The sequence below is a fragment of the Solanum lycopersicum genome, chromosome 2, assembly GCF_036512215.1.
Source record: "Solanum lycopersicum chromosome 2, SLM_r2.1".
NCBI lineage: Eukaryota > Viridiplantae > Streptophyta > Magnoliopsida > Solanales > Solanaceae > Solanum > Solanum lycopersicum.
Genome location: NC_090801.1, coordinates 54,480,024 through 54,494,992, shown reverse-complemented (window position 1 = coordinate 54,494,992; position 14,969 = coordinate 54,480,024). Strand labels below are relative to the sequence as shown.

The 14,969-nt window shown below is 32.8% G+C and overlaps 2 protein-coding genes across 2 annotated transcripts; one reads left to right on the top strand and one right to left on the bottom strand.

Moving 5' to 3' along the window:
• Positions 1-319: 319 nt before the first annotated feature.
• Positions 320-3,812, bottom strand: LOC101266091 (mitochondrial ATP-independent inner membrane protease subunit 1a). Its single transcript, XM_004233221.5, has 4 exons — positions 3,468-3,812; positions 3,163-3,387; positions 1,005-1,115; positions 320-543 (listed from the first exon to the last, which is right to left on the bottom strand). Exons 1-4 carry the CDS (start codon positions 3,594-3,596, stop codon positions 511-513), a joined length of 498 nt encoding a protein of 165 aa, XP_004233269.1. The 5' UTR covers positions 3,597-3,812; the 3' UTR covers positions 320-510.
• Positions 3,813-7,822: 4,010 nt separating this feature from the next.
• LOC101266592 (allantoate deiminase 2) lies at positions 7,823-13,692 on the top strand. Its single transcript, XM_004233222.4, has 12 exons — positions 7,823-8,273; positions 9,081-9,169; positions 9,352-9,455; positions 9,527-9,611; positions 9,727-9,843; positions 11,462-11,571; positions 11,651-11,756; positions 11,863-11,949; positions 12,499-12,741; positions 12,855-12,980; positions 13,054-13,215; positions 13,405-13,692. Exons 1-12 carry the CDS (start codon positions 8,144-8,146, stop codon positions 13,525-13,527), a joined length of 1,482 nt encoding a protein of 493 aa, XP_004233270.1. The 5' UTR covers positions 7,823-8,143; the 3' UTR covers positions 13,528-13,692.
• Positions 13,693-14,969: the final 1,277 nt, after the last annotated feature.

The window sequence follows — 14,969 nt, the reverse complement described above, 5'->3', positions numbered from 1 at the left end:
AATATTAAAATAGTGTACATCATCGTATTCATTTCAACGTATACTTTTCTTATACATATTGCTTATCGATTATCACCATTACATGTCAATACAAAAATATAAAAAATATCTAATGATATATATATATTTGGTGGCTTATTTAAGTTCCGAACTCATTTCATCTCAATTTACGATGTAATTAATGTTTGTGAAGATATTTGATATCTTATACATTACCTGTATGATATAGCTTTTATGTATATATAATAGGCGCTTTAATACTTCTGTACTCACAAGTTATCTAAGTTTGCTTTGATCTTTATAATTAGTCTCGAAAATATTGTCTCTCAACATTTTTCTTGATTTCATACCTTAAATATTGCAAATGTACAAAAAAATCAAATTCATGGTAAAGCATCCTTACCAAAATAAATTAACAATCATTATTTAGAATTAGGTAATAAGGACTAGTAAAGAATCACATTTCTCATTTTAATTGTATATCTTCAGTACAATACATTGTTTTTGTGGTCATAATGAACCAAAACACTCTGGAGGCCATACCTACATATGCAAAAACACAAGAGGGTGCTAATTAGTTTCTATATACGAGATTCTCAAATGGCTACTCCACCCCCAATATTTGTGTATCTATGACCATAATATCGATATTAATATTGTTGATGTAAGTCGATTAATTTGCATAAAGAAGCATTCTAAGTAAAGGTAAGCAACCATCAAATATCAAATGTAAAGACTTCAAAGCAGATGATGGTTATGGACTCTTATCTTGTTCAGGATGTAAAGGCAGATGAACTACAATTGCATATTAGACTTGGAGTTAGCAGAGTTCTGCGTAAACTTGCCTAAGCCATGGGCTAGAGTTTTCTAGTCGTATACTGAACTTTTAAGGGAAAGCACGATTCCTAGATGCTAATCCATCCCAGAGGTAAAATCATTTAAGAAGTTGAGGATTCATTAAGATGGTTCGAATGACTCAAGACAGTAAAGGTAATGAAACTTACTCTGTATAACACTTTTCCCGAGATAAGGCCACAAGGGATTGGCCCGAGCTGTCGTGAATCCTTTGAAGCATAGATGTTATCTCCTTGAATCCAAACATGCCCCTTTGGAACCTAGATAACCCCACATGAAAAGAATTGAAAAGGATGGGAGAAACCAAAGAAACTATAAGAATATAAAGCATCAAAAATAAAACTACAGTATATTATGGAATGAGAAAACATGTATCGCCTCAGTCACATCGTAAGCAGTGGATAGTCACCTCAAAGATGGATAAACTTTTTCTCTTCTAACGAAATATATTTATTAACACAAGAAAGAATTCCAAGCCAGTTTCAAATTGCTATTTCAGGTGGTATTCCAGAAAATCAGAATGAAACTACTAAAAAGCATACAACATCTAAATAAAGTAAAAAATAGAGCATCTTTAGTGCTTCAAATAAAATCCTCAGTTATATATAGAGATTAGAGGGCAAGGCCCATTGTCCAGAGTTTCGAACTGTGCACTACTCACACTTCGGGTTTACTCAGGTATTAAAAAGAAAATTGGATTCTCATTTTCCCGTTTACTTTGAGATGAAATGTGGCAAACGAAATAGATTCACATACTCTGCCAAAATAATAAGACCTTGGATATAAGAAACTGAAGGTGAGCCTGGAAACAACAATGAGAGAGAAAACCTTAGTGGGTAAGCATAAGGAAGCTTGGTGGCATGCCTAACATTGTGTTCAGAGCCCAAATTTCAGGTTTCTAAAGAGAATTGACACCACAATATCCTAGGTCCTGGCAATTACAAATATTAAAGAAGACAGTAAGGTCCATTACTCAGCAAGAATTAAGAGTACTTCCCAAGCAATTAGTGGATGTTTTTGGTCATATGCAGTTCTCTTTACAACAACTATACCTCAATGCTAAACTAGTTAGGATTCAGTGTTTCCATTAAAGTATCTTCTTAACTAGCTTCGGACAAATAGTTGGTCTTTTGAAACAACTTCACTCCATTGGATTTTAAATCTACCAATGTTATCTTTTAACACTAAACCATCCTAGAGTCCGAACCACTGACAAACAAATTTATTGGTCTATATAGGTCAAACCATCTAATGTGACCTCCTTTTGTTTTATCCCATGTGTGGTTTCTATGAAAGGGTGGAAAACTAGGAAGTCCAAAGATTGAAAGATACAACTTTTTCTCTCATTTGCTTAATGAAGTAAAGGGACTCCAAGAATTTAAAGCATTCACTGCAGAAACTAGCAACTGTCTGTTATCTCTAACTAAGGTGAAATCTAATGAAGAACAAGAGGTTTGCATCTATAAGGAAAGAGAAAAGACAGAGAGCACTAGGAAGATAAAAACAGTGAATCTACAGACCAATGACAAAACTGGACTATAGTTAATAGAAAATCATCAACAATAGAAATTAAAGCAGCCACAAGTCTTAAAAGAATTGGCTTGGCAGTCATGTAACTCCTTGAGAATCATGTTATTCGACTGTCACGTGCTGCCACCAGAGTCATAAATACCCACAGTAAGCACCTGGCTCACCCTTATCTCTAGAGGGCTATCCTAGCACATTTTTATTTAAAAGCTCCTGACTCGCCCCTTTCTCTAAAGGGGTTAATCCTAGCACATTTTTGTTTAAAAGCTCCTAACTCGCCCCTATCTCTCAAGGGGCTAATCCTAGGACAATTTTTGTCTAAAAGCTCCTGACTCACCACTATTTCTAAAGGGGCTCAATGCTAGGACATTTTTGTTTAAAAGCTCCTGACTCGCCCCTATCTCTAAAAAGGCTAATCCTAGCATATTTTCGTTTACAAGCTAGTAACTCACCCCTATCTCTAAAGGGGCTAATCTTAGGACATTTTTGTCTAAAACTCCTGACTTGCCACTATCTCTAAAGGGGCTAAATCCTAGGACATTTCTGTTTAGAACCTCCTTGCTCACCCTATCTATAAAGGGGTTAATCCTAGCACATTCTTCTTTAAGCCTTCCTAGACTTCTTCATTACAACAATAACTCATGCTAGCCCACATATGGTCATATACTTAGCCAACAAAAGGAACACATTGTTTGAGGCTATGGCTCCTCACCTAACAACAATCAACAATCAATCCAAGAATGGAAAAAGGGCAAAATTACACTAAAGAAAAGAACACACCTTTAAGCTAATATACCGGTCACTTTTTGAAGGGTCAGCTAGAAAAGTGACAGTATCACCCTCCATGCCAATAATTCGTTTAGTTACAGTCTTCCTAGGGTTATCAGGTGACCGAACAAGGATTACATCTCCAGGTCCCAACTTATCGAACAACGGCGACAAATGTTCAACCAGCAAAACATCACCGGTAAGATTCAGGGTCGGCAACATGCTCGGACCGTACACCTAAAACAGTAGAAAAATTTTATCCGCATAACCTAATTTCTTAGCGGTAAAATTGCAGATAAAATGGAGAAAATACGTACCATTACTGGAGAGAAAACGTAGTTGCTTGTGACATGTAATAAGCAGAGGAATTTGGCGATAAGAAGTGATTGTTGAATTCCGTCATTGGCTTTGGATTTCCATTGACTCAAGTACTGAAACAATCGCATTATCTTCTCCCACCTTTACAAAACCATGAATGAAATAGGTAAATGATATCAAATATTATTAAATGTTAAATATAAATTTGTTTTATTTTAATTTTTTAAAGTTTAATTTTTTTTTAAATTAATCAACTTTTTATCGTGTTAGATATTTTAGTCATTTGATTAAAAGAAGTGTTTAACTATTCTTATTTGCAAATGAGGAAATACATAATTACCCCATCACATTTGTATCCTTTTCTGAAATAGACACCTAAATTTTGTAGGGGTTCTATTACCATCGTTCAACTATTTTTAACAATTTTAAATACATAATTTTTATAATATTTGCAATCTCGTGTGTTTCACCCCAAATAAAATAATATTTTTTTATTTTTCTTACTTGTTTACTTTTGACCCACTCACATTTTGACTCATAATTTTTTTTTTGGAAATAATCATGTTCATTCTTTTCAATTTATTTTTCCAATTCTTTTGCTTTACTTTACTTTAAAAGATTTTTTTTATTTCGTAGTAAATATATATTTATATAAGTTTTGTAAGCTATTTTTTAGTTTAGTGTTTGATTTCAATTTTTTTCCCCAAAAATTAGTTGAATCTTTTTTAGCTGTGTGGGTATTTCAAAATCAAGACTAGATTTGATGATATTGAGTTGATTTTTCTAATAAAACGCCTTAAGATGGATTACTAGAACTTGATGATAGAGAATATAGTACAGAAATTCGCTTTGCGTAGTAAAGAACCAACCAACTTTTGCTGTTGAGAAAAGCTCTCAATAGCCATTAATGGTGATTTGGCGAAGAAGAAACATGGGTCTCTTTTCACTTTGATCTAACAATGTCATATGTAAGTTTTCCATTGATTTGGGGCTGCAAGTTTAACCTTTCACGCGCTTGTGTAATTATAATTGTTATGAAAATGGATCAAAATGATGTATTTATTATGAATTTAAATTATTTCGTGGAGTGATATGACCCCCACAAACTTAAGGCGTCTACTTGAAAAAAAAATATAAATTTAATTGGGTAATGATGTACTTCCTCTTTGCAAAATACATCAATAACTTTCTTTTCAAGTGCACTTTTATCTAACATATAACTTACTTATTTTTAAGATAAATGACCACTTAAAAAAATATCCTCATTTTCTTTTTAATTTGTTGCAAAAATAATTTTCTTTTTAGTAAGTTCGCAAAAATAATTTCCATTTTAGTAAGTTCAAACAAGAATGACCCTTTTCTTTTGAAAATACTTTAAACTTTAACTACATGTTTAAAACTAAATCATTAAAAAATATTTTTATATATTTAACATAATTTTAATTTAGAATCACAAAATTAAAATATTATATTTCTTTACTTAAATTTCGTTCGAAATCAAATTAGGTCTATCCTTTCCTGCTTTTTCAGGTTCCTGCTATTTCCTGCCTCCAGCCATTAAGCGAGAGGATACTTGTACCCAAAACCGACACAATTGCCTTTTTAAAACTAATCTAAATGGGTCGTACAACGTAGCTTTTACATTTAATTTAACTTTTTTGTTTCAAAATACTAGAAATATTGAAATAAATCAATCTAAAGAGAGGCTCTAAAATGTAAATAGGTGATTGGTTAAGAGTTTCAAAATCAAATTAACATGGACGACGTTTTATTAAAAAAATTAGGTTAATTAGTCAACCATTAGAAAATTTTGAAAACAAATTAGTTTGGTTAATTAAGAATATTTTTCTAGAAATCAGAAAAACTAAATCTATTAGTTATAAATGGCCGTATTTCATATTTGGTAGCTTCAAATTAACAAAAACAGTCTAATTAGTTTAGTTAATATTCATGCAGCCAAAACAAAAAATTAGAGTGAAAAAATTAACAGATTGTCGATTAACCTAATTGAGTGTTTAAAATCTGAAGCTCAAATGTAGGGCAGAATATGTGAAGTAAAAAGAGGATGAAGATCAAGCACGATGAAGGGACGATGAGACTCTGCCCTAATTGAAATTGAATTCCCACACATGTTTAAGGAAATCATTTGGATCGGCCGTAGAATTGTAAAAAAAAAATAGAAATACAAAGGAAATGTGAGACCTTTCTCTACAGAAGCAATCGATCAGTAAAATACAATTGCATAGATGAAGAAAGGACTGATAATCAGTATATGCCCGCAACGGAACTAGAGCGCCATTGTTTCATTAGCTCGCTCTGATCTCTCATAGGCAATGTTCTAAACCCTAGATTCCATGATCAATTATATATAGTTTTATTTGTTGGGCTTTGACAGGTTGGGCCTTATAATTCAGCCAAAAACAGCTCATCAAGTTGGGCCGTAAGTAATGGGCCTTCCGTCATTAAACCTATTGAATGTTGAATGTACACAGCCAACGAAAGCCCAAACATTGAGAAAAGTAAATATTTGAAGTTCAACAAAGATTTAAAAGCACGTAATGTTGATTTTTTTTTATTTCAATAAATCAAATGAAGACATAATACGTAAAGGTGTTCTTTAACTTAATCTTAACAGACATCTATGTCCTCCAAGATTAAGATGTGCACGAATAGATATTTATATTTATTTAAAATTAAATAAGTAGACATACACGTTCTACGTAGCATAATGCACTTCCCTATTGAATTGCGTTTGCGGGGCTTCTTGCCTCGCCATCTGTCTTGTCCGTCTGAATGATGGAACTCCCAATGGAATGGTTTTCAAACCTTATGATGTCATATGTAGGACTACAAATTGTCACTTAGGACTTGTGCATCTATTTTTTCAATTATATACTATCTCCGTTTCAAAAAGAATGACTTAGTTTGATTTGGAACGGAGTCTAAGAACAGTATGAAGATTTTTTAATCTTATAGTTCTAGATTAAAGTTACATCAAATGTATCAAAATGCCCTTAATCTTGTGGTCTTAAACATGCTACGTGGAAAATTAAAGTGTAAGTGTTACCAAAAAAGAAAAGGGGTCATTCTTTTTAAACAAATTAAAAAGAAAATAGAAACATTTTTTTTAAACGGAGGGAGTATATTATATATATATATATATATATATATATATAAAAAACTGGCAGGTATTTTCATACTGCTCTATCCTGTGTCTTTTCCATATATATTATAGAAACGTTTATATACCACTTATACAACCCAAATAAAAGTGACCTCTTTTATTTTATTTTTTTGGAAGTTTGTCCCTCTTTACTATTTTAATCGATATGAAGTGTTATTTTAGCAAGTAGCTGTTACTATTTATTTTTTTTTTGACATTTTAAATATGTATGGTAAAAATATTATGCTTTTCTTGAGCTAGTTTGGACTTTGGAGTATAAAAATGCAACCGACACTTGCAATAGGCAAGCGTTATGAAATTAAGTGAAGATAATCTTTCAATTTCACAAATCACGAGCTTGAATGAAAAAATATATGATAATATTTAAAAGTTAAAATTGTATGTGAGCAAATATTATTTTAAAAATAATACTAAAATTTATATTAAAAAAAAGATTTTCTTGCAATTCTGCCTATATTGATTTTTTTTTTTGATTCATTTTGTACTTTAGACACTATTTAAAAGAAAATATAATATTAATATTTTATTATAATATTCATATCATTTATCTCTTCTATCTTATTTATGTGGCATCATTTTTAGGTCATTCTAAAAATATATTATCTTATTATAATTGAGAAAAATTTAACCTCAAAATAAGATATAATTTTTTTCTATATATGTTTAAACTTAATGTAATAAATAAAAATAAAAATATATTTTTAAAATACTAAATAAATTAAATATTTTTTATCAATTTTTTACTTGTTATATAAATTTTGACTTGACACAGATTTTAAAAAATATATTAATTAATTAATAAAATATTGATATTTATTTCCTATATTTTTGAAAATATTAATTTAATATTAATAAATTAAAAATATAATAAAAGACGAAAGAGAAATCGAATTAAGAAATAATTAACATGAAAAGTACGTATTATATCCTCGAAGATTGAGACAAAGCAATGACGAAACAGTCTATATATTAAAAATTAATTATTAATATAAATAATAGGATGAATATTTATTGGGACCCACAGCATCTTTTTGGGGTCCGTGTCCAATTTTGGACCCACATCGTCAAAAGAAAAAAAAAAGAAAAGCCAAATAAAGCCTTCACGAGTCACGAACAAATAACAAGGTGGTAAGTAATATTATTTTTCCCTCTCGTCGAAATTCGATATTTATATAAAAATTCAATTAAATTTGTATCATATTTTTAACAAAAATAATTTCCTATTGAAAAAATCCAAATCAAATATGAAACCAACATTACAACCTTTTAAAATATTTGTTACTATAAATATATCGTATTAAATAAATAAATAACAAGAATACTTATCATTTTATTGCGGTGAAAAAATTGCTAGGTTGTAAATAGTTGAGTATATAGTAGTGGTCTGTATTGGATTTCGACGATCTAAGTTCATTTTATCTTCTCTCATTCCAATTTTGGAGTGCCGTGGCGTTGTTCGCTTGCTTTTATAAGCCTTTGCAGCAAGCAGCCATGGCGGCGCCTCCTCCTTCTATTACATTCTCATTTCCAGTTCCCCATGCAATCATGATGAAATCTATGTCAATCTTATCCTTCATTCTTCTTCTTTCACCTTTGTTCGCCATGGCTAACACATCATTTGGTAATTATTTGTGTTCTTCACATGTAAAGTTTTGATTTTTTTTACACCCTTTTGGGTAATGAATGAACCCTTTTAATGTTTCTGTTAGGATCTTTGGAAATGTGATGATTTTGCAAGTATTTGTACTTTTTTTTTTCTTCCAGGTGGAAAGCTTGCGTGTAAAAGTTGAAGTATATTCTGTCTGACTTTACTAGGTCTTTGAAGTTTATGTGTTGATTTGATTCTATTTAGAAAAAAAGATGGTTTCTTTATTGTGAAAATGGAATTATATTGTGACCTGTTTTTCTTAGGTAGCTGGTTCTTTGTGTTCTTGAAATCTATGTTTTGTTCGGAATCTTTAAAAATGTCTACGCGTATTGGATAGTCTAAAAGTAGTGTATTTTTTAAGGGTTCGATACGGATGGGGAAAGAGTTTTGGAGAGTCCGAGCTACATAGGTTGAAGTTATACTAGCTGTTTCATAAGAATTAATTAGTGATTGTCAAGATGGAAAAATTAGCTCCTTTAAGTTCTCACTAGTTTGTATATTCATGCCATTTTCAATTTGTTTCGTCTTGAACTGTAACATTATATGATGTACACAGCTATGATTCTGTTTCTTTCATTAGTTTGATTGTTTTCCAATGTGAAGTTCTATAAACAATGATTCTTTAAAAAACCCAAATGTTGTGTTCTTTATCGCAATGAACTGTTCCATTCATCTCACTAAACAAGATTCATCCGTCCCCCCATCCCCCTTGATTCAGTTGCTCTTTTTATGCTAAATACCTAAAATCTGTAATAATGTGGTGCTCTTTGTGATGATTAGGTGCTGAAAATACAGAAGGCATAAAGTATGATCTTTTCCCTGAAATCCTCAAGGAGGAAGCTGTAGGAAGACTTAATGAGCTTGGAAAGGTATCAAAGCAAGACAAACTACTTTAATCTAATCATTATTAGTGGAAGTCAAATTTCCCGGGAAGCATTTTTTTCTTGTATCTTAACTGAGTTTTTATCTTTCTTAGTGTACAATTCATTATGCATCAATGAATAATGAATTTGTTGTGTTGATTTAACAAATTTGTTGTGTTGTGTGACAGGTAAGTGATGCAAATGGCTACCTAGAGAGGACCTTCCAGAGCCCTGCATCGGTCAGAGCAGGAAATCTTCTTCGTGCATGGATGGAAGATGCAGGCTTGAAAACGTATGTTTTCAACTTATCTTACAGTATTTTTAATGCTTCAGAAACTTAATTGAGAGCACTCCTGGTTCCAGGTGGGTGGACCAAATGGGCAATGTCCATGGTCGGGCTGAAGGAATTAATCCAAGTGAAAAGGCTTTGTTAATTGGCTCTCATTTGGTGAAGCATTGATTACTTACATCTTCTTCTGATAGTAGATTTGCTTAACTTCACAGCATTACTAGTTCAAGATGCTGCAGAAGGACCTGCCATTAAATATTTTGTATTTCAACAGGATACAGTTATTGATGCTGGATTCTTTGATGGTTCATTGGGCATAATTTGTGCAATATCTGCATTGAAGGCACTGAATTCCTCTGGAAGGTTGGGTAAACTCCGGCGGCCAGTTGAGGTGAGACACATAAAACATGTTAGCCTGGAATGTCAATCGTCTTTCATGTTTTCTGTCCTGTTATTCTTTGTTGCAACCAGAAGTTCATTTTTCTTTTTCAATCACACTAGTAATGCATTTTTAAGGAGTGGGGGCACTGTACTTTATTTGTGTCTCCTAAAGACAAAATCCGTTAGCGGAACTGCTCAATCTGAAGTCCAAAAAGTAATTGCTCTTTAACTCTAACTCCAGAAAGTTCAGGCACTAGTCATGAGCTTTCCCATTTAAATTTTGGCTATGTTCTGGTGTCGACTGCTAAGTCTCAGACTGTTCCAATTTTGTTTTGGGTTTACACTTAAAACCAATCCTTGAAGAGGCTTATGTTTGTGGTTGCAAGCTCCATTAAAAATGTGTTTTGCATATGAGGCGATGAAAGTGGATGGTAAATGGGGTTAATACTTGGTACGTCTCTGACTTGACCAACATAGTCTAGTATGCTGATATCTGAATAATGAGTTAGATAAATCCTTACTACCTGGGGTTTCTATCATTATGCTATCTCTCTTTTCATGGTATATATTTGTTCACAATTATGAACATGCAAACAGTTAGGTCCACATCTGCCTCATGTTGCTAGATAACTAAATTGTTGACCGATGAGAGGAACTTGGGAGCTAAAGTACAAGAGAACTATGTTGCTTGGACTCTTAAGTAAACCGCTAGGTTCATGTCATCCTTCAAAAACAGGACATTTTTTAAGGATCTGACATGAGTGCAGCATTATTGGAGAGTCCGAGCAACATGCAAGAGAGTGCACAAATAATCCTATGGTATTACCAAAAGAAATTATCATTATGATCAAATAGAATCCTACGGTAATACACTTAAAAAATATTATCACAACATTCGAGTTGATTCTTGCTGACATAGTTGTAACCTGCGCACGGACAATATCAAATCCATCTATTAGAGTTTTGGAGTATGTATTAATGTTCCCTGGTTTTACTTCTCCCTCTTCTCGCATCTTTCATCTCTTTTTCTTATCTCCTTGTCTTTCAGCTTTGAGATGTATGAACTCACTAATGAGCTTTGTAATTTCACCCTCTTGCCCATCTAACCCTAGCTTCAAATGGTATGTCATGTCCTCTTTGAAATGCTATAACCTTGAACATGCAAATTTGAGTTTACGTTCCTTATTTTCATGTACTTGACATAACTAGACCTTCTAGGGGAGAATTGAGTTATATCTAACAAATAATCCTGTCTGTTTAGAATCTAAAATAGTAGACCTTCTAGGGGAGACTATCACACTTTTGCACCAGTCTGTCTATGATCTAAATATTGGCATAAGCACTTAAGTAATTTTATATCACCAGTCATCATTTGTGGTAGCAGGATTATCAGGAGTCAGAAAGAATATACTTAATGTGCAATGACAAAATAAAGTTGTTTAAGGAGAAGTTGTAGCAAGTTTTACAGCACAAGTAGTAGTCCAGTGGCTCAATGTGTAATTGCTGTCAACTCTCCTTTGTATTCCTTCCATCTTTTTTATTTTGAGTTGATATCATATCATAAAATATTTTGTTTCTCCTGCTTTTTAGTATTAAAAATTGCAAATTTCTTATGTACTATTTTGCAGGTAATCGCATTTAGTGATGAGGAGGGAGTAAGGTTTCAGTCAACCTTCTTGGGTAGTGCAGCTATTGCTGGCATATTACCAGTTTCAGCGTTGCAAGTACATGATAAGAAGTTTGTATGGCTAACCCAAAAGCTTGTCTTTGTTCGTATAGCTACTGTGTCACAGTATACTAATGTGCAAGTGTTTCAGTGGTGTGACAGTGCAAGGTGCTCTGAGAGCAAGTTCTATAGAGACTACAGAAGAAAACCTTTTGCAGCTCAAATATGAACCAGAATCTGTTTGGGGCTATGTTGAGGTCAATAATAGTTCTCTATATACCATATCAAAGTCACTAACTACTTCATAAGATCCCAGGTAATGTAGTTGCTGATGATAAATCTTATTATAATGGTCTTTTGCAGGTTCACATTGAACAGGGACCTGTACTGGAGAATGTCGGTCTCCCTCTTGGTTCAGTAAAAGGCATTGCAGGGCAGACAAGATTGAAGGTGTGTATTCTTATCCTACCGCCTCTCGGCTGCTTTATGTGATCGCAGCATCAAAGATAGTCTGAATTTTCTACAGCAGAAGTCGTCTACTTCTATTCTAAGTTTTTTAATGTAACTTAGTAGGAGCACATTTTCAAGTAGTTTTCGTCTTTGTGATGATATGGCGTTACAAAGTAGAGAAGTACTTATATGATGTATGTACCACTTTGCTTGATTGAACTCCAAGTTGGAATCTTGATCCTTATTATGGGAGAATTGGATCTTACTTTGGTGCATTGAAGCTAAATTCTAAAGATTGCAATTAATAAATTCAAGAAACATATTTCAAGCCCTTGGGCAATAAATCAATTGATCAGTAAGAGAGGAATAGTTAAGTCAGAGCTCTAAAGGGTGAGAAAATTATCTCCCTGGGAAATGTGTTGTTGGCACAATCTACAGCTTGGCTACTTCCACTTGTCACGACTAAAATCTCCTTTGGTGTACACTGCCGCTTATAAATTTGGTTTAAGTAATGCTTGCTTGACCAGACTTTTGAATTAAGCATTGCAGGTGACAGTGAAAGGCACACAAGGACATGCAGGGACAGTACCCATGAATATGCGACAGGATCCTATGGTTGCAGCTGCTGAACTAATTGTATTTCTGGAAAGTCTTTGTAAACAACCTGACTATTATCTGTCATATGATGGTCAATGCACATCTTCAACAGTGGAATCTCTTGCAGGATCTCTGGTCTGTACTGTTGGAGAGATATCAACTTGGCCAAGTGCAAGTAATGTCATTCCAGGCCAGGCAAGCTCTCCTTAAACTGCTGACACACAAGTTACATATTGTTGTTTGTTATTCATACAGGGTAAGTACTCCAATTTCTAGAATGTTCATTACTACATGTGCATTTATTGCAGGTCACATTCACCGTAGATGTACGTGCGATGGATGACTTAGGACGAGAAGCTATAATTTATGAATTCTCTAATAGACTCTACCATATGTGTGATAGGCGTTCTGTCTTCTGTAACGTTGAGAGAAAGGTGAGAGATTCTTAGATCATATGTAGCGAATTCTGATGCATGTTCATGACTAACGCTTGTCTTGTTGATTTAGCATGATGCAAATGCTGTGGTTTGCGATCCTAGCCTGAGTAGACAGCTAAAATCTGCATCTTATACTGCTTTGAAAAGAATAACTGATGAGGATCCAGGTGATGTTCCTGTACTGATGAGTGGAGCAGGACATGATGCAATGGCCATGTCTCATCTAACCAAGGTGAGTTATACTCAAACCTTGTATTTTACTACTCCAGACGTGATCTTTTTTCGTTTTCTTATCCAAGCCACCTTGTGCACCTATACTATTACATCCTATATAGGTGTTTCAAAGTTTTAACCTGGTTCATTGACACTTGAATGTAATTTTCCTTCTTATTTTTACTAAAGATTGACTACTTTTCGATAGGTGGGAATGCTATTTGTGCGTTGTCGCGGAGGCATCAGCCATTCTCCAGCAGAACATGTATTGGATGATGATGTTTGGGCAGCTGGAATGGCTGTCCTTGCATTTTTGGAGACACTCTTGTAATTGTTGGCATTTTGCAATGCAAACTAGTAGGCTAGTTTGCTATTCATAATCCCATTTTTGTATATATATGTATCCATTCAATTTCTATAGTTGTAGTAATGAGAATGTATATTTGCAATAAAACAAGTTGACCTGTTACTTAATTTGAACTACCTTTTATCAGAAGTCTCGATTCGAGTTAGCGGCGATATGACATGCAATGATGAGAACATACAGTAACCAATAACCTCGCTAAAACTTTCGAAAAAATTTAAGTACTTGTTGAAAAATTATGTAAGTGGTTAATGGTGTCAAAAATTGGTTTAGCTCGTAGTTTAAACTCTTTGAGTTTACGCATTGCGGATGCTTTTTTTGTTTGAGAAATGGCTAACTGGTGAAAAAAGAAAGTACTGCTATATTTTGAAGTTCTTTATTTTAGAAAAGTTTATAATTTGTGTCACTCTGTTTTGTTTAATCTCTAATCAAAAGGAAATGACTCTTTGTTTGGTCTGCGAATCAGAAATTTCGATAATGAATTCTGTTGACCGAGAGGGAAGTATTAGGCATTCCTCGATTTTCGTGATTCTAGCACGATCGCGTTAATTTACTTATACTTATTTTAACTATCGTTTGGATATATTTTTGGATAATTTGTGTCTCTATGCCATGGTTTGCGTATTTTTAATGTTTAATTTCTATTATTCTTGAACCAGATGCATAACTGCATTCTCAATCTTGACATTTAGAGACATAACTATCTTCCCCTCTCGAGTTCATCACGCCTAATAATCTCAATTTACACCTCTTGGTTTAAATTACATAGAAGTTAATTATTAAAATAATTTGACCAAGGTGTGTTACCGCATCCTTGAGTTTCTTTTAGTGTCTCAACAAAGATGTGTAATCGCATTCTTAATTGAAACAAATATTTTTTAATATGCCTAAAATTCATCTAATGTTATAAGAAATTATTAAATTAAATCAAATACTAAAATTTTAAGATACAAGATGAATTTTGAATTATCTTGTATTCTTTTATTTTAATTCACCCTTAAAGTTAATGTAAAAATTAAGCTAACACATATTATATTTTTATTTTTATTTACCTTAAAGTTAATGACAAAATTAGGCATGCATATTGTAATTTCTTATTAATCCAACAAAACAATGATAAATTTGCTAAAATAAGTCTCAATTTTTATTGGACAAAATAAACAACAAAAATCTTTAATAAAGCATACAAAAATACAACTCTCTAACACATTCTTCATTTCAATCAAATTACGAATAAAATAAACGTGTATGAGAACTATCATGATAATTACATCAAATTCCATAAATAAATTAAGAGTCAGATGAAATTGAATACCGCAAAACCTTGATCGAACCTCGATTAGAACGTCCGCCATATTTTTGTATATGATTTGTAATGATATACATATTTGCGTTGATATGAAAATAAT